This window comes from Cucumis sativus, chromosome 7 (assembly GCF_000004075.3).
Source record: "Cucumis sativus cultivar 9930 chromosome 7, Cucumber_9930_V3, whole genome shotgun sequence".
In the NCBI taxonomy this organism is placed as follows: domain Eukaryota; kingdom Viridiplantae; phylum Streptophyta; class Magnoliopsida; order Cucurbitales; family Cucurbitaceae; genus Cucumis; species Cucumis sativus.
In genome coordinates this window covers 8,185,772-8,205,892 of record NC_026661.2, presented here as the reverse complement: position 1 = coordinate 8,205,892, position 20,121 = coordinate 8,185,772, and the positions used below count along the sequence as shown (strand labels likewise).

The following is a 20,121-nucleotide window of genomic DNA, read 5'->3' as shown; positions in this document are numbered from 1 at the left end:
TTTATGTTTAAATGTGATTTAAATATTAAAAATATAAATTTGGATTCATATTCGGCAGCTCGAAAATGATGGAAATAGTCAAATTTGAAAAAGGTCAAAATATTGACTTTAATTTTGACTTTGAAAAGTCAAATATTGACTAGCTTTATGTTCAAATGTGATTTGAATTTTGAAAAAATGAACGTGAAATCATGCTTGAGAGGTCGAAATTAATCAAGATTGACAAATGGTAAAAAGTAAAAATGTTTACTTTTGACTTGTAAAGTCAGTTAAACTTGACTTGAATGATCAAATGATATTATTGCCCTTAGACTAAAGTTAGTGAAAAAACTCACAATTTGTTGGATAATCTCACTAACACTTAGTGGTAGTGGAATAAATAGCTACATTTGGGATGTAAACACCTAGCCCACTAAGTTTCTCTAATGATTAGTAGAATATTAGGTGTTGAGATTTGATGAACTAATTACATGCAATTTTGCATGTAATTATGTTATTTAAAAGCTATTTTAATTTTCAAATGTTTCAAGACTTTGTAATTTTGACTTACAAAATAAAACCAAAATCTTTTTTCTCTCCCAACTCAACCCTAAATCTCACCTCCAAATTTTCATCTCTCTCAATTCATTCACTTATCGGGTCCCACAATTCGATTGAATAGTGAGTCAACACTATTGGTGGTCCCAGGTTCGTGTTCATGAGAAGATTACATGGATCAAGAAGCTTCAAAGGTATGGTTTTTTATTAACCCTAATTTCATTTAATTAGAGTAATTGATGCATGTTAATCTCTAAATGGTTTAGATAGAGTAAAATTAATTCATTTTTCACTACGCATGTCTATTGTTTTTCATCACTTCGGTAGACAAACTTTGATGAAACTCTTATTTCAATTTTTTTTTTCTTATTCTTTTTCTTCTTTAATAAACCAACTTCAACGAAGCTCTTTTTTTTTTCTCTTTCAATTCTTCTTCTTCGGCGCAACCAACTTCAAAAAAACATCAAGCACTAGTTCCAACTATAAAAGAGAAGAGTGATATGTGAGTGAGGAAAGGAAGAGTGAGATCAGGAGAGATAGGAGAGTGATTTGTGAGTGAGAAAAGGAAGAAAAAGCAAGAGTAAGGGAAAGGAAAGTGATCATGTATGAGTGAGAAAATGGCGAAAGAAGGAGGGCGAGATAATTTTTTCAACGTGCTTGAGTTTATTTTGATAATTTCACCCGGTTGTGATGTCAGCAAAGAATAAAAAAAAACCTTGTTCCAAAAGACGAGGCAAATTTTCATTTTCTATATGTACACATTTTTCAAGTATTGTATTTCAAAAGTTATAGACCAAATAGAAAAACTAAATCCAATAATAATATTATTATTATTATTGTTATGGTTAATAAACAAACAAATAAATAAATAAATAATTGTCAATATTTTGGAATCTACAAGACCATGAATGGATGTAGAAAAAGTTTTCTTATGGTAGTAGACATGGGCGAGCTAATTTTTCCATTAAAATGGATCTTTTTAATCTTGGCTTTCTCTTCTACTCATAGCTCAAACTTGGTCAATAATTTCTACCTAAATTTCTAGATAGCAAAAACTTTAATTGATGCTAGTCTTTATTTAGGTAAAAATAATGGAGATAGTATTGCACAACTAGAATACTCTCACATAATTGGTAGCTTATTACATCATTAGTTGTACACGTCATGAGATAATATATGTTGTTAGTAAACTAAGTTGTTATACAAGCAATCCATGTCAAGATCATTGGAAAGCTATATTGATAATTTTGGGATACTTGAAGGACACTGAAAATTATAACTTACACTATATTAGATATCATATTGTACACTACAAGAAAACAGAGCTTTTGTGACTCCAGAAACAACATCGCTGAAAGTAACGTCGGCGTTGCTGGATTTTCCGTGACGTCCCTGTTTGTACGTTGCTAATACCACTTTCCGCGACATCTGGAAAACGAACGTCGCATAAAGTATACTCATTAATATATTGTTTTGCTTTACCGTGACGTCCGTCTCGGACACGTCGCGAAAAGCCGAATTATTCATTTTGGTCAAGATGTTCTGCGACGAACGTCGCCTCTACGTCAGGGTACATCAAACCCTAATTTCGTATGATAACTTTTATGTGACGCACTGCTGCAAGACGTCGCGAAAATAGAAATGATCATTTCAAATTATCAATCTTTCTGCAATGTCTGTCCTTGTACGTCGCCGAAAGGTGAAACATCAACGAAACGATTCGACGTCGCAAAAAATCGATCGTATTAATTTTATAACTAATTTGTTATTCCCACTTTCGGCGACGTGGTTGTCCTTAAACATCGTCGAAAGGTAACAAGAAACGTAACATTTCACGTTTCCGCGACGTGTGCCAGTAGCACGTCGCGAAAAATGAAAGAAAATTTATTACGTTTCCATTTTGTGCGACATGGTTGTCCTTGAACGTTGCGGAAAGGTGACATTTCCTCGATGCGCCTCTGACGCACGTCGCGGAAAGTGGAAACGTAATAAATTTTTTTTCACTTCCTGTTACGTCAACCAGTTTTGCGTCACGGAAACGTACTTTTCGCGACGTTTTCGAAAACGTCGTGGAAAGTCCAGACTATTTCAACCCAGGTTTCATTTAGAAGAGAATGTAAGTGAGAAAGAAAGGGAGAAATCGAGAGAGAAAGTGAGTGATTTGTTGCCGTTGCCGCCCACTGTCGCCGTTGTCGTTGCCACCCGCCGTCGCTGCACCGCCACTGTCGTCGTCGTCTTGAGGTCGTTTTTTTGTATTTTTTTTCATTTATGTTTAGGGTTTAGGGTTTATGTATATATTTATTGTTCATGTGTTAGTATATAATTTTATGTTTGTATGTGTTATGTGTATATTTAATTTGTATGTATATTTAATATGTATGTATATTTATTGTTTATGTGTTAGTATAGTTTTAAATGTGTGTATGTGTTACATGTATATTTAATGTGTATGTATATTTATATTTAGGTATATGTTTAATTTGTATGTGTTATGTGTATATGTTTAGGGTGTATGTATATGTATATATAGGTTTAATTTGATGTGTTATATGTATATTTAAAGCATAATGTGTAATGTATATGTATGTATAGTTTAGTGCATATGTATATGTATGTATATTTTTTTTATTGCAATTAGAAAATTAATAAAAATTTGAATATGTTTAGGGTTGTAAATATGAATTTCAATATGATATCCATATTGAAATTGCATTTGAATTTCAATTTCAAATGCAATTTGGATTTTTAAAATTGTTAATTAACGTAACTAAAATGGAGTATGTATAAAACTAATATAACATATTTATTTGTTAGGCCTTTTAACGAGATGGACAAGAGTTGGATGAAAATTAGAGATAAGTTTTCTGTTGAGTACATAGAAGGAGTTTTTTAGTTTTTCGAGGTCGCAAAAATCACACAAATAATTATGAAAAATTAAGATGTTCATGCAAGAAATGTATGAATTCAAACTAGGAATTCTTAGAGGGTGTGAGGTGACATCTATTAACCATTGGAATAGCCTCCTATATCAATTGGGTGTATCATGAAGAGCCATTGACCTTGAACATAGGTATACAAACATTTAATGAAGGAATGAGTAGTAGTTACCCAATAGTTGATGAAGGGACTAGCAGTAACCCAATACTTGATGAACAGACTAGATGTTCGCTCTTACAGTAGATGCATTGTTGGTAGCGTACGATTTCACATGTTGGAGTGTGATTCTCAACACACAACACAAAACAGTTGAGTCATGGTAATCGGGGAAGGGAGTGGAGGCAGTGCGAACAATAATTTTTACAGTGTTTTGGACGAAGTGTTACACGTTCAATATCCATTTGGACGACGTGCTTGGTTATTCATGTGTCGATGGTTTGATACAGACAAAAATAAAAGTCATAGAACGCACGAAGAACTAGGTTACAAATCAATAAACACGTCCCGTTTTTTGTTCGCTGAGGAACCCTTGATTCTCGCAACCCAAGCACATCAGGTGTTCTACCTTGAGGATCCTAAAAATGGTATCAATTGGAAAATTTTTCAAGTGGTGCAAAATAAACGTGTATGGGACGTGCCAGAAGTGGAAGATATCGAGAATAATCAACTTAATGTAATGGAAATCGTCGTTGAACATCGAGTGGACGAACACATCATTGAGGATGACGCTCTGTGTAGGACTGAAGTTGATCCTACAATAGTGGAAAGATCAAATGTTTATCATGTCGTGGAAAATTTCATAAACGATGAAGATGACGAACAATCATCACATCAAAGCGAGTCGTGCGATGATGAATAACAATGTTTTTTTGACGTATACACACATTTAATCATTTTTCTATACACTAATTACGTTGTGATACTCACGTTTATTTGGTTAATATTTTGTTGATTTTTATATATGTATGTAGATAAGGAGTTTAACTTTTCGAGTAGTATGCTTGAGGAAGATTATTTACTTAATCTTGACGCGTTGGATAACGCGGGTGGTTCGTCATCAGTAGGCGACACTTTAGGTTCGTAATAATATCAGCATATTTAATACAATTTCTCTACCAAATGTTTGTCATGTCTTTAAGTTATGCTTGTTGTATATAATATCGTTTTTAGTAGACCCCTCTCATTCGACTCCTACTGTTAGGAGAGTACGACGACATTCTAGAAACATAGATGTCGAACGATATGTACAGTAGAATGGGAGAATTCCCATTTCCATCCCCTCTGGAGAGGACAAGCTTGTCTCACCACACGCCCCTCGTTTCAGTTGCATGATCGGTGTGCTGACCCAAGACACGTTTCCTATTCAGACCTAAAGTGGGCAGATGTGCCACCGGAGTGCATCGAGGTCGTCAAGGGCGGCCTAACGGTAAGTCTGTAAATTCATAAACATTTATGTATGTTTCTATTTCCTTATTAAAGCTTTACTGACTTGAAATATATTTCTTTTGTAGCAATTTTTCGTGTTTGATCATAACGATCCAACACTAAATCGATTTGTTGAACATCAAATGCTCACTGTGTGGAAGGAATTCAGGTTAAGTAATCATCACCATTTTAAGAAATTTAGTGACCCTAAACAAGCACGAGCAAACCCATTCTCGAGATTGGTCAATCGAGTGGAAGATTGGCACTTTCTATGTGATCACTACATCATTCAATAGTTTCAGGTAATTATTTATAAAATTTTATGTTACAATATTTCATTTATTTAAAAGTATAACGTTTTGATCATCGTCATTTTTGGAATGTATAGGAACAATCAAGTATGTGTAAGGCCGTTAGGGCGTGACAGCCTTACAACCATAGGAGCGGCACAAAGTCATTTCTTCAGAGACAAGTAAAGCTCACTGAGCTGCACGGTCGTCCTGTAAATCGTGTCGAGTTATTCAAAGAAACTCACGCCAGTAGTAGTGGCGAGTTCATTTCACCAACTGCAGAGGATGCTTTCGAAAGTTTTAGAAAAGTTTATGTTTGATTATACTTTAGTTATTCTATGTTTTTAAGTCTGAATAATCTCTCAAACTTATTACAATTAGCTTATGTTGTGCAGAATCAGATGGTGGATCTTCAGTCTCAGCCCGTCCCAGAGGGTTCTGAACCACTAACTCAGGACGAGATATACAAGACAGTTTTTGGTAGACGACTGGGCTACTCAAAAGGTCTTGGTTGAGGCCCAAAACCCAGGTCTACGACTACCGTTTCATCTTCTTCCTCCAGTATGTATGACTACCAGACACACAGCAGAGGTTAGCGACCTCAAAGCGAGACTTGACAACACTAACCAAATTATCAAAGAACAACGCCTGAGGGACGAGGAGCGAGATCGACTAATTGCGGACCAAGCACGACAAATGGAAGAGATGAAGAAGATGATCGAGGAGATGAGTCGTGCATAGGGAGGCCCGTGATCACTTGGGTACGCACTTTTCAATATTTAATTTGTTTAACTTTCCATATGTGATATTCTAACAATACTTTCATGTTATTTATAGGTTTGGCGTCCACTGCACGAGAGCATTAGATCTTAAGTTTTTATTTTATGTAATATTTTGAATTATGTAATTAATTTCTTGTATCGAACATATTTAACTTATCATTTGATTTCGTAATGAATAATACTTTTATTTCTATCAATTTACTACAAATTTTATTACATCGAGTAAACCAATCAATATATAATAATAAAAATAAAAATTATAAAAAAATAAAATAAAATAAAAAACCTTTGGCGACGCACACATCGCGGAAGGCTTATACGACGCCCGCGTCGTAAAAGCTTTCTGCAACGTTTGCGCCGCAGAAGCCTACTGCGACGCCGACATCGCATAATCCTACCGCGACGTTTGTGCCGTTGAAGCCTTCCTTGACGTCTGCATCGTCGAAGCGTTCCATGACGTCGGTGCTGCAAAAGTCGTCCGCGACGTATTGAGATCGTGCACGGGGGAAATATTTTGCGACGTGGCAGCGAGCGGCGTCCCGAAAAGTATCCCTGACGAACTTTTACCGACGTTGTTGCCGACTTCATGTGCGGCATCGCAGTAGCTTTTCGCGACATTGTTTGTGTTTTCGTCGACGTGTCTATGGATCGGGGAAGAGCTGGTTTCTTGTAGTGGTACTTGAAGGTTATGATGTCAAATAGATATCAAGCGCTAAAGTCTTAAATTACATGTGGTTACTTTCTCGCTCTTGGAGGTGGGGTTGTATGTTTAAAATCTTTCAAACAAACATATATTGCATTATCCACAATGTAATTTGAATTTATAGCTTTAGATAAGACAAAAGAAGAAGAAAAATGACTTTGAATTTTTTTTTGGAAGATATTTCCGACTGGTCTAAGCGGGTGCCTGCAATATGTATACATAGTGATAGTCAAACGGCTATTGGAAGGACACGAAATATTATGTATAATGATAAGTCTTGACATATAGGTTGGAGACATAATACAATTAGACAATTACTCTCTTAGTGGAATTGTCACAATTGATCACTTGTAAGTTCAAAAGATAATATTGCATATCTACTTACTAAAATCCTAACTAAGGAGTTGGTTGAAAGTTAATAAAAAAAGGATGGGGTTAAAGCTTATAATATTAAGTTAATCAAAGATGCAACCAAACCTAGTTGACTGGAGATCTCAAGATCTAGGTTCAATGGACAATTCGATCTCTGAATAATGTAATATGCATTGCATTGAAATCTTTCACCCATTCTAAGAATGATAATGCAGCACTAGTTGCTAGTGTGGTTTTAAGGTAAGCATTATGCTTTTAATGATTTCTATAAGTGGTAATTATATTAATAAAAAGAGCATGTACGATGCTATTTATAGAAATCATAATGGCAAGTTCATATCACAACAATGGGCCGTGGGATCTGTTGCACTATCTATGTACACACATTTCTAGATTTCTATTATTCTCTTCAATTCCAAGACTGACCACAAGTTACTCAAGTTTTATCTCTTTGCGTTTATGCTAGATATATTTGTGTAAAGAAAAGGCACCACTATTCGAATGGACACAAATAAATCTTTAAATTAAGTGCTCTTCAATTTGTGTACAAAATTGTTGTTTCCGTAAGCTTTTGCCTTCTCCAAAAAGTATTTCTCTCCACTTGAAAATTGCTGAAGTTTGATACATTTAAAAAAGTTTCGTCGGGATGTTGTGTTACTTCTAGAAGAAAGGTAATATCTTCTCTCATGGGAAGCAATTACTCTTGAAACACTAGTAATATGGTGAGTAAATTGTTTTAAAAAAACAACGTGAATTTATTGGGTTCAAATTCTTTTTATACGTGTTATATGTGTTTTTATGTTTTGATTTGGTTTTACTACTAATAACAATCTTATGATAATTTAATTAGAGTTAAATTTTAATTTATATTCTTCTACATTATTCCTTAATATGCATAGTAGTGATATTATTTATCATGTTGTCTCATCGAGACAATTTACTTACCCTAACGTTCAAGTTTCTAATAGACTCTCGAGATAGAACAAATTACCTTTCAACAAAGAAATCTTGTGTAATGTATCCAACTTAATTTTGAAATGGAGAGAAATACTTTAAGATTATGAAAACAACAATTCTATGAACAAATGGAAGAAGAGAGCAATTAGTTTAAAAACTTATTTCTAAACATTGGAAATTTGGAATAGTCAGGATTTTCTTTAATTCAATTATTTTCTTTGATTTGGTTATTCTCACGAACCATTGGCAAGGGAACACCATTTATTCAACACACCCAACAGTCGAATCATAAACGGGTTGCTCTACTTCAAATCCGTTTCTTATTTGATTTTGTTTTCCTCTCTGGATTCCTCAATTTTGTTCACCAATGGCGGTCTAGCTATTGTTTTGGATCTATTACGGAAAAATTCGGGCACCAAACCACCCCAAAGCCTCCACTCTTATGGGGCTTTCTCCGCCGCCGCCGCCGCTGCCGGAACCCCTTTTGCCTTCAGAGCTTTCTTAGGGTATGTTCTGTTTATGGTTTTCATGTTTCTTTAGTATGGTTTTTTTTTTTTTATTCGCCTTTTATCTGCTTCAATTTTTCTTTGGATTGGATTCGTTTGTTGAAATTTCTAGCTTTGAAAAAGTGCAAGTTTATAGCTGGGTCATATACTGTCATGTTTGTGAACTTTTTGATGAAACGATAGAGTTTTCATGTGTTCGTCTTGACATTTGAAATGAACTGCTCTTTGAAATATTTTATACTCTGGTGACTGTCGTGAGGTTTGTGTAAATCGTTGGTAATCAGTTGTTAATCATTGTTTATCCGTTTGAGGACATGTTTAAGTTTGCTTTTCCATTAGCTTGTTTTATACAAATCTGCATCTAGATCACGTTCTTGGGAGCAGTATGATAATAATCTCCACATTTCTAAATTCTTTTTTAACTACATAGTTTTTATGTCTTTTAATTATTATAAGTGATTGGAAAGCATTTATCACGTAGTTCCTTGGCGGGGTCCTCTCTACTTCCACCTCTAGGCTGTTTTTATTTTGGCAATTATGATGAAGTTTCCAACCTTGCCTGTTTAAAAGAAAAGTACGACTTTTATGTTTGTTAGTCAGATTACAGAATCTAGCTCGCTACGTTTTAATCTTCATCTTCAAATCCCGAGGGGTAGTTATGGTGGTAAGGATTTGGAATAGATGATCACTACCGATTCTTATAGATTGTCTGGGGAATTAGTAAGTTAATTCCTATCGATGTTTTTTTGCCATTTTAGAGATACCTCGTTTAGAATTCAAGTTCAAAGTAAAATATTTGATAACTTAAGATAAACGTTAACTCTCGGAGTAGGGTTATTGGATGTCTGCTGTGATCCAAGGAGCTGGCTGCCTGGATCATCTGGTTATCAAGAGAGGGAAGTTTTAGCCTTCATAGGAAGGATCAAAGGCTCTTGTAAACTAAATATGTAAAAATCTACAAGCGTTTTTAGACATACTATCATCAGGCCGCATGCTAGTTGCTTTCTTTCCTAACTTTCGCTTATAGTTGAGATTTCATCTTTCTTGGCAGTTTATACTATGATTTACGTTTTTACCTATGATTGAGAACGCTTTACATGGCTGGCCATGCTACTACAGTAATTACAGAATTCCAGTTGCTCATTGTGATGCCGGTGTTGATGTGACTGAGGACTACTTCTCAAATCTACAGAGTGCATCAAGGAGAATCTTTGAGCATGAGTCTCTGCAGTACACTACAAAGGAGTACAACCTTGAGTTAAAGCCATTATTCTCTGCTTTTCAATGGCGGATGCTTGGTATGACAACGTTAAGGTCGTTTCTGATGTTTTATTTGCCTCTTTTGGAGCCTCATGCCAAGTTGGAAGACGAAGACGATGAGGACTTTTTGAATGATAATCAAGAAGAGCAGCACGTCGATCTAGTTTCTCCCTTTAAAAAGTCCATCAAGCAAATAGTTCGTGAGGTCTGTTGAATTGCTCTTTCTCTGTTTTTCTTTTTTTTTTGTTCTTTTTTGTTCTTTTTTTCTTTTTGCGTTGAGTGAATACTTGTTCTTTAGCTGATCTAAAAGTACATCCATTGAGTTCTTTTCCCTTCTGTATTATTAGATGTGAAACCATACCTGATATCGTTAACTCAGTTGCTTGCTACTGCCTGCCAACTTTTCGGGGTTTTTCGGTCGTAGAGTGAACTACTCTAAATACTTTGAGTCACATATGATTGAGTATTTCATGAACTAAGTGATGCTCCATTGGTGGAAACTACTTGATCTTTTGGGTTTATTTGATAACCATTTTGTTTTTTTGTTTTTAATTTTTTGAATATTATGTTGGTTTTCTTGCATTTTGTTTGTCATGATTTTCATTGTTCATGCAAATATTTAAAATCTTAGCCAAATTCCAAAAACAAAAATAAGTTTTAAAAAAGTGCTCTTTGTAGTTTTCAAAACTTAGACTTGGATTTTGAAAACACTCCTAAAATGTGCATAACGAACCAACTAAATCAATTGGTGGAAGTTGTATTTAGTTAGGAACCAAGGTAGCATGGGATGCCTTTGGTACACATTGGTTAGAATGGGATGACCAATGTGGTACCTAAGTGACTTGGCTCTCTCACCCCAATAGCTAGCTTTTGGTGCGTGATTCTTCAAGGTGCTTGAATACCTAACTTTACAAGCTTAATTTTCAAAAACCAAATGCTTATCGAATAAGACCCTAATAATTGTAAAAACTGGTTGCAAGAAATGCATAACCCTCCTGTCTTTTAACATTTGGCAGTAGTAATTGTTTATAGCATTCCTGAATTTTCATATTAATTATATCAGCTCATTTCTCATCATAACACTTAAATTGATTTCTGTTAACCCCACTTGATTGCCCCACTTGATTGCCGTATAGAAAGTAAATTATCTTTTAGAATTTATGATCTTCTTTCTGGATTTTGGTTTGATGATAAACCTAATTGATACTAAATACTGTCTTCTATTTCGTGATTTACACTCGAGTTAAAATGTAAGGGAAACGGCAAACTTTTTGGTTCATGACTTGAAGCTATCAGCCTCTGGGTGGAATCTTTCTCCCTATATGCCTCCTTGTAACAATTTTGTTGCTTTGCTTATCTGAACCTTTTATTATGCTGCGTCTTATTTTAAATCTGTCTCTATAATAGATATTCCTTGTAACATTTGAAATCAAGCTAATTGATCAACCTCATTTGGATATCATCAGACTACTGTTGTCACAACAAGACGCATTTTAGAAAGAATTTCAGTCCACTATGCTTCGCAGCGAATTGCATGGAAGCTTCTTAAAGGTAAATATCTTCATGATTCCGAATATTGTATTTTTGACATTTAATGCAAGAAATGTTTGAAATTTCAGCATAAGATTTGAAGATAGGTAGGAAAAATGATTATGGCATCAGCTTAAGCATATGTTAGTTTTCTTTCATTTGTAATTGGTAGTAGCTAGCAGTGCAATAAAACAACTTGTCCATTTATTGACTTGACAGATGTTCCCAAATCTGCCGTGCGCAAGGCTGGACGAGAACTGCCTACTTTAGTTTACTTCTTCCGAGTTACCAGGACAACTTTCAGAGGTTAAATTTCATTTACAGTTTTACACCCTCCACCCTACACCACCACTCTCAGAAGCTCATTGTGTTTTCCTGTTTGGACACAACAATGCAGGACATGCTCTAGGAGTTGCAGCTTCATGGCTTGTCCAAGTCGGTATCGAAATCTACAGATACGTTTCTGCAAAAGTAAAACCGAAAGACGACGATGTAGTCGACGAAACTGACAAAGTTATAATTTTAAGGAAGAAGATTGCAGGTGCTACTCTCCGTTGTAGTGCATCACTAGTTTTTGCTTCCATTGGAGCAGGCATCGGCGCCACCCTTTTCCGCCCATCAGCAGGCCAGTGGATTGGTAAGTTCACACCCTTCTTAATGCCTTCTCTGAAAAAATCATTAACACATAATGATCAATCATCAGTGCACTAGAGTGATTTGACTCGGTTCTAATAAGTGAAATCTATGATTTTGCGTGCAGGATGTGCTGTGGGGGACTTGGCAGGGCCTGTTATTGTAACAATTTGTCTGGAGAAAGGCTTGAACTTGGATCTTTAACTTCTGGGGTATAATCTTCTGATTGATTCTTTGAAACTTTAAATGGGAATGTATTGATTTTCTTTGTATTTTCTACTGATCCCCTGCTGACGGGCCTTTTTTAATCAAGTCCTCTTACGTTTTAATGCATAAACTCCATTTCCTGCCCAAATTTATTTATTCTCTTTTCTGTTAAGGCCCTAGTGTGCTTTCAGTGTAGTGTCTTTGATTTTAAAATTCTATTTAGTCCTTATGAAATCATTCCTAACATCATAAAGTTTAATAGTTTCTTTTTCCTAGTCTTTAACCAAAACTTACCAGAAGTCATTTGACTTTTTATTTTAGTTAAGATTGATTTTTAAATTGTTTAATAGCTAATAGGTGTGTAAATTCTTACCAATATATTAAACAAACTTCAGGATTTGGTTGAGAATTTTGAAACAATGCGCAAATGCTTCTGATACAAGATTTATAGTTTAATTCGAAACCATACACTATAGATTTGGTTTGTGTGCGATTGACACTCAAGAACAAACAAACATTAGAAGACAGAAATATAGATGCCAAATAATATACGTATTGCAATATCAATAACGAAATATGTTATGCCTTGGCACATTCTAGAGGGTGGGTTTGACAATCCTCTGCCAAATTCTCCAAAGGAAATATTACAAATTTTGGGACTAATATTACATAATTATTCGCCCTTTGCTCTTGGGTCTCATCATCCTCACTATTTGTAACTGAAAGCCCTAACAAACATACTGTACAATTGCTAACATACCCCTCCTAATAATCACACCAATATTCTACTAATATCCTAACTAGAGATCTTACATAGTGGTTTGGTCAAGTCACAAATGTTCATCTTAAGCACTTATGAGCATTTGTTTTTTCATATTAAGTTCAGGTGAAATCTTACATTTATTTGCTAGCAATCAGCAATTATCCCGTTAACTAGCTACACAAGAAAATACATAAAAATCAGGCAAAACTTGGCTGAAAAGAAGAAAAAAAAAAGGTAAAAGAAAACAAAAACTCAACTTTGCACAACAAACTAAAGCTCTAATATATTCACTGTTCTCACATTATGTGAATCAAGTGTCCCAAATCATCACAATCGCTATAACTCCAATTCCTAAAAGCACAGCAAGAAACTTGTAATTTGGATTGTCCACAAGAACTGAATCCCTAGGGGTGTATCCCTTTGAAAGCAGATGGTTTATGGACACATAAATGAACACTCCACAAGCCAATCCCATTGAGATTGCAAATATCCAATCTGCCACCGCACCTTGTGTCGTGGCATCGATTATGATTCCGATTGCAATGCCGATGGGGCTCGAGATGGCGAAAGCAAAGGAATAGGCAGCACTCGACAACAAAGGGCGGTTTGGGATCATTCGGAGGAGAGCAATGCCCATGGCAATGGCTGCAAAGACCTTGTGGAGGGAGATTGTCCATAGGGCTTTCCAGGCATCGGCTTTGGTCTCTGCAACTCCAATGGCGATGCCTTCAAAGACGGAGTGAAAGCACAATGCAACAATCAGTAAAATGCTGTCCCCAAATGAACCCATTGTTGTGAGGGCTTGGTGTGGATGTGTATGATGCCCATTGCTGCCATTTTGGACCTGAATTACATATAAAATAAATTCAAGTTGCTGGTATGAATAAAATGGGTGTTCGGATAGCTTTGATGGCTACATTTTTTTCTTTCGAAAATTACATTTTTAACCCATGCTTCAAAATAACTTTTAACCTGATTATTTTACATTAAATACTCACTTTTGATCTTGATTGATAATAATTGATTAGCTTTTCATTAACTTTCCATCACAACTACATCTAATTTTGAAATTTCCCTTCATGAACATTTCTAGTTAACGAAAAGTTAATGCCATAGACCAAAATGGGCATTAACGAAAACTCAAGGGTGAGAATGTTTAATATTGAAACTTAATGAAAATAATTCAAGACTCAACGTAAAAATATAACATTTGGAAGTGAAAATTGAACTCAACACTTGAGAATAAAAGTGCAATAATTTGAAACCTACTGACTAAATGTAAACTAACCAAAAGTTTAAACACCAAAAGGATATGGTTCCCATTTTTTTCTAACTTCTATCTGCTTACTTTGAAGATTTTATTTATCAATCAGTTTAAAAGTCAATGGAAAATCATCTCTCAAAGATTTATGAAAAATATTTGTCATAGTTAATTTGATGGTTTGAAAACTGATTTTTTATTTATTCATTATTAAACCACATAAAAAAAAAATAACTGTTCAAGAAAAAAAAAGGTCATTCCCAAACATTCATTATTAAACCACATAAAAAAAAAATAACTGTTCAAGAAAAAAAAAGGTCATTCCCAAACATAATCATGATTTGGCATTTATATTTATATATTTTAAAATTACTCCAAGCTCTTATGATAATAAAATTTATTATACAATTTTTTATTTTTTTGGCAAAGATAAAAATAATTAGGTATTTAGAAATCATAAGCATGAGATGAAGTGCAGTTTACCTGAAACTTTGAGGGTGAAGTTGCAGCTCCTGCAGTGAAAGAATACCACAATTATTGAGAGCTCTATATTACCAACAATAAACATACTTTTATTCTTTAAGAAATTGGGTTGGAAGTTGGAGAACTGATTGAAAAATGTTTTTAAAGAAACAATTTTTAATTTGTTTATAGAAATATTGATTTTTTTTTCTTGCGTTACTTTTAGATTATTGACGTTTGTTTTGGTAGTTGTTTTATCGGCTAACTATGCTGTTGAGTTGTCCTTGATTTCTTCTTCCAATCAATTTTAAAATAACAAAATGAATAATGATTACAAGTAACTCGTAAATTTTAAAAACTGATAAAAGAATGAGCAAACACATGCAACACCAAAATAATCTTTTAACTATTTTTAATATAATTCTGCTGTATAAGTTTCCAACACAAAAGAATTTTAAAATATATTTTCCTATTGAAATAAAAAATAATTATTTAACAAACCGAATTAGATTTGACTCTCCAAACAAAGCAAAGGGTGAGCATAGCGATCCATTAGAAGGAAACATAGAAAAAAGAGAGAAAAAAAAGTTGTGTACATTTGTTCATTAAAATTAAATTTCTAAACTTTTAAAAATTAACTAATAGCCATTCTTTATTTTTTTGGGTTAAAAACTATTGCCTACTATTTCAATAGTTTTCATTTCGTTAAAAGCTAATAAGTTTATTAAATTTAAAAAAATAATGGGTAGACAAACATAAATTTCAAAAAAAGGGACTTAAACTTCGAATTTTGGTCTTATGAATTCAAATAATAAGTTAATAGACACTACTTCCTTACTTTATGTTATTGCTTACGCACAAAAAAAAATTGAATTCGGGTGTGTTTTAACAAAAGTGAAAACCATGATTACAAAGTTGAGAAGAAACCATCCTAAATAATAAAAGACATAAAACTAAAAGCGAAAAATCTTAATTTAATGACACACCTTTAAAGGTTTATAGGCCAAACAAATACAAAAACTGAATGAACTTAACTTGTAATTTAATAATTAAAAGTAACAAAATGTTTTTGAAACACTAAAGTTGCAACATCATAATTAGTTAATTTATTATTTAAAGAAAAAAAAAAGGCAATAGAAATGTGTTGGAATTTGGATAGTTAAATCATGGATTCCAAACACCAAATTCAATGGTAATAAAAAAAATGAACAAAACAAGGTAAAAAAAAAGGGGAAACAGCTTTCAGAAAGTGATTTGTAAGGCACCCAATATTTTTATGATTTATTTACTTATCAATAAATTTGTCTTATTTCACTTTTGGTCTTTTCTTCAGATTCTGGTTCAAAGCAAGTTTAGGAAAATTACACATTTTCATGAAATAGCAATTCAGATTTTCTCTTTGAATCAAATCAAAGAATCCACAAAAGTTAGAGACAAGGTTCATCACGTAATATTCAGAATACAGCACCAACAGATTGAAATTCACAGCCAAATTAACGGAGAAACAAAACTCAAATTCAAAGCAGAAGAGTTCATAGATGTATAATTAATTAATTACCTCGAAGTTCAACATCGGTTGAAGAATCAGCGGTTGGTTTGCGATAGAGATAGGAAATGACACAATCCGCGGCCATGGTCATCAAAAACCCTAAACAAGCAAGCATAAAGGCGAAGGGATAGGCGTTATCAGTCAAATCGCGAAAGGTCTCATTAGCATCGGAAAGGAAATGCATCATAGCGGTGCCGAAGAAGACGCCGCCGGCGAACTGAGTGCCGAGGAGGAGAAAGCCGTCGTTCCATTTGAAGAAACAGGGGGAGATTCCGGGGATGAAGGTACCGAAGAATATGAGAATGAGGCAGGTGATCTTGACGAGGATGAGAGGTTTGGAGCGGAGGTTAGGGGAAGGGGAAAGGCTGTCGCCGGCAGCGGAGTCATCATCGTCGGAGTGACCGCTGTGGGCGGCGGCGGAGGAGAGGAGGAGGAAGAGAAAGCGGAGCATTGGGAGTGGAAAATGAGGAATATGAAAAGCATATTGAAGGGTGGAGTAATGTTAATGTATATAAATGGGGGAGAGGGGAGAGGGGAGGGAAGAAGAAGGGTTTGATTGTGTAATGTGATTTGTGATTTGTGATTTGTGTAGTACAGAGATTGAAAAGAGTTTCGTTGGAGGAGGTTGGGTTCGTACGAGGAGGTGGATGAGATGCCAAAATTAATTTGTACTACACACTCGAACACCTCTTTTTTACTAAACTTCCCTAAACTAATTGTTTACCTATACATTCACAATTTAATTTACTTTCTCAATTTTAATCTTTCTTCGTTTAAACCTTTATTTTTATGTAGGGTTTTTTTTTTTTAGGACAATTTTTAAAATAAAAAAATACTAATTTTACAATTTAGTATATGTATTTTCATACCTCCAATCATCATAAAATTTTTTACTATTTTATTTATAAACGTCTCATTTTTTTCGATATTCATATACTCTATATTATATAAATACATATTACGTTTGGAGCTCTGGACTCAATTTAATTATTTTTTTTTATTGTTTAAATGTGCTTTTAACGTGAAAAAATGTATACTAAATAACGCGCGAAGAATGAAAATTATACTTTGTGACTAAAATATCACATAATATCCACTTGTTAAATAAAAATTATAAATCTATCACAATTCACATTATTGTTACATGATGGTTAGAGTCAAACAATAACAATATTAATAATAATAGTAAATGTGACACATTCTTCCTTATAAGCAAATATGATTAAAAATAAAATATATATACATGTGATCATTTATAAATAACTTAAATTAATAGGTTTTTCAGAGTTAATTCTTCATCTTAATTTACATATGTGTTTTTTTCTTAATAAAATAATTTTGTTGAACAACCATTTAGATAAATACTTGCTTTTTTCTTTATATATATATATATATAATTGGTTATTTCTTAACATTTTCATGTCTATTAATTAACTATTGGAATTCCTCATTTTAAATAGATGTACTTTTACCTTCTAAACATGCTAAATTGCTTTTGCATCCACGTTTAAGATAAACAGATAAACTATTTTAAATATATTGAAGGGTATAATTTAAATAACTTATAAGTTTTTCAAGTCAATAATATTGAAAAATCAGTGTGTTAAAAAAATTGATATAATTTCATAACATTTGTTAATTTTTCAAAACTAAATGTTCACAAATTATCAATTGATTTATATATTAATGTAGGTACAAAACTTAGATTTATTGGAACTGTAGAATGAAAAGAAATGTTCTTTCCTTTATTTCGTTCAATAAATTTCCCAAAATAGTGTTATTTTAAACATATTTCTCTTAGAAATATATATATTTAAATACAATTTCAAACAGGTTGATTCTCTATTTTTGCTTTTGATTTGGTGTGGTATACATTTTTTATTAATTACAACTTTTTGTCATATTTAAAGTAAATTAAATAATTAAATCAAAATAATGCACCTCATTCGTTTTTAATAAACTAGAAATTTTAGTAAGGTGAAGCTGTGTATCTTAAATGGACAAAAGATATTATGAACTATTAAATTATTAAAAAAAGTAGAAACTATAATCAATTCACGTAATATAAAAATTAACAAAAAAAATATTACCAACAATTTCAATCTTTATCTTCATCTCCCGTCTTTTCAAAAAATGAAATTTGACACATAACCAGAAACATCAAAATAACTTTGTGTTTATGTATTAGGTTTGGATTTAATTAATTGTTAATCGATTTTTTTCAATTAAAACTCAATCAATAACGATAAATTAAATTTTATATGGTCAATTATTACTATAATTATTCAATTATGCGGTACGTTTATGCTATCTCTTGAGAACTTTTAAAATTTTAATTTAATATATTTAATTTTAAGTTGTTTATTTATTTTAAATTAGAAAAAGAATAAAATTGTCAATTAAAATATAGAGAGATAATTTTAGGAATAAATCTATATAAAAGAAGCTTTTTTTATTCTGACTTTTTATATATCACCCACGTTACCAAATTTTATGTTTTAACGGTTTAAGATATTGATGACCTTGAATTCTTATAGTTTTATAAAAATTTTAATTTAATGGAATTTTCTGAAAAAATATAAATAAATTTAAATTATTAAATAAATATTTGATTATTTTTAAATAATTAAACACGTCCATTATTAATCCTATATTTATATTAGTATCACTTTGATGTTAATTCTTTTGTGATTTGTCGATTTTAAATATGTAATGGAAATACCGATTTCTATAAAAAATTATCGACATATCAACATATATTTAAATTTATGGTTTTGACTTGAAATTTTTGTTTTTATTTTGGGCTAAGAAAATTGGTTTAAAAATTGATTTTGTAAGGGTATTTATGAAATTTTCAATAGTTTAGAGATATTTTTTAAATAAAACTTTAACGGTGAGAGTATTTTTTAAAATATTTTTTAAAAAGTTTTAAGGGTATTTTTTAAGCTTTTGAAAGTTTATGGACACTTTTTATCCAACCCACATAGTTTGGAGGCATTTTTTAAAATATAATTTAACATATATGATTGTTATATGATTTTTATTAGATGTTAAGTATTTTGTGGTTTTTATTTGATTGTTGTGATTTCTATCGGAATGATATTTGATTCTCATGTAATCAAATAACATGTGACAAAAATTATACAACAAATAAGTATAAATAAAAATCAATAACAATTGGTGTCAAATAGCATAGATAGCAATCAGATAATAGTTAGTATCATGGGCTAATTATGACATACAATCAAACATGAATGAATATCATTAACAATCATGTATCAATCAAATTGGAAGTCATTGAATCACAATTTTGGCTTTGTTTTTACTTTTATTTTTTAATGTCTCCTTTCAAACTTATAACTACTAATTATATGTCAAAGAAGTGTGTTAAAGCAATCAGCTAATGATATCATAAACAATATCAAATAATACAAGTTAATAAGATGACAATCAAAAGACAAAATCATATGAAAATCGAATGGTAATATCCAATAACAATGTGGCTATTAGATGACAAAATCATAAATAACTAGTGATGTGTCAAAGAATAGAAAATAATGTGATGATAATACCATACCCTACTAGGTGTTAAACAATATCATATATTTGATAGTCAATATGAATCTATCACTAATAATTTTAACTATTATCTTTGAAATTGTTGTGAATTATAATTGTGTTAAAATAGATATATGACTGGTGTACCATCTAGGAAAGATGATATCTAAGAGCATGTTGCCAAGGAAAATGTTATAAGGCGTGTGTCCATAAAATGTTACTAGACGCGTGTATATACGAGGAAAAAGCACGTCAACTTTGTTTGTCCTTTACTCTCGTTACTTTAGCAAAGTCCAACGACAGTGTCACGTCACAAATTGAATGATATTATTATTTTATCTAAATATATAATTTTGTTATATTACAACTTGAATTATGTTCATCGAGTC

At 32.6% G+C, this 20,121-nt stretch overlaps 2 protein-coding genes across 3 annotated transcripts; one reads left to right on the top strand and one right to left on the bottom strand.

Annotated features, from left to right (window-relative positions):
- The first annotated feature begins 8,210 nt into the window (after positions 1–8,210).
- Positions 8,211–12,383, top strand: LOC101207862. 2 transcript variants are annotated; one of them, XM_004150247.3, is made up of 6 exons: positions 8,211–8,509; positions 9,629–9,974; positions 11,236–11,320; positions 11,519–11,605; positions 11,697–11,936; positions 12,060–12,383. In XM_004150247.3, the coding sequence occupies exons 2-6, from the start codon at positions 9,801–9,803 to the stop codon at positions 12,134–12,136; spliced, it is 663 nt and encodes a 220-aa protein (XP_004150295.2). In that variant the 5' UTR covers positions 8,211–8,509; positions 9,629–9,800; the 3' UTR covers positions 12,137–12,383. The 2 variants fall into 2 exon arrangements, with proteins under 2 accessions (XP_004150295.2, XP_031744637.1); XM_031888777.1 differs by lacking the exon at positions 8,211–8,509 and having other exon boundaries at positions 9,573–9,974.
- Positions 12,384–12,959: 576 nt separating this feature from the next.
- Positions 12,960–16,748, bottom strand: LOC101208105 (zinc transporter 11). The gene is made up of 3 exons (XM_004150248.3): positions 16,184–16,748; positions 14,647–14,675; positions 12,960–13,746 (listed from the first exon to the last, which is right to left on the bottom strand). Exons 1-3 carry the CDS (start codon positions 16,623–16,625, stop codon positions 13,213–13,215), a joined length of 1,005 nt encoding a protein of 334 aa, XP_004150296.1. The 5' UTR covers positions 16,626–16,748; the 3' UTR covers positions 12,960–13,212.
- Positions 16,749–20,121: the final 3,373 nt, after the last annotated feature.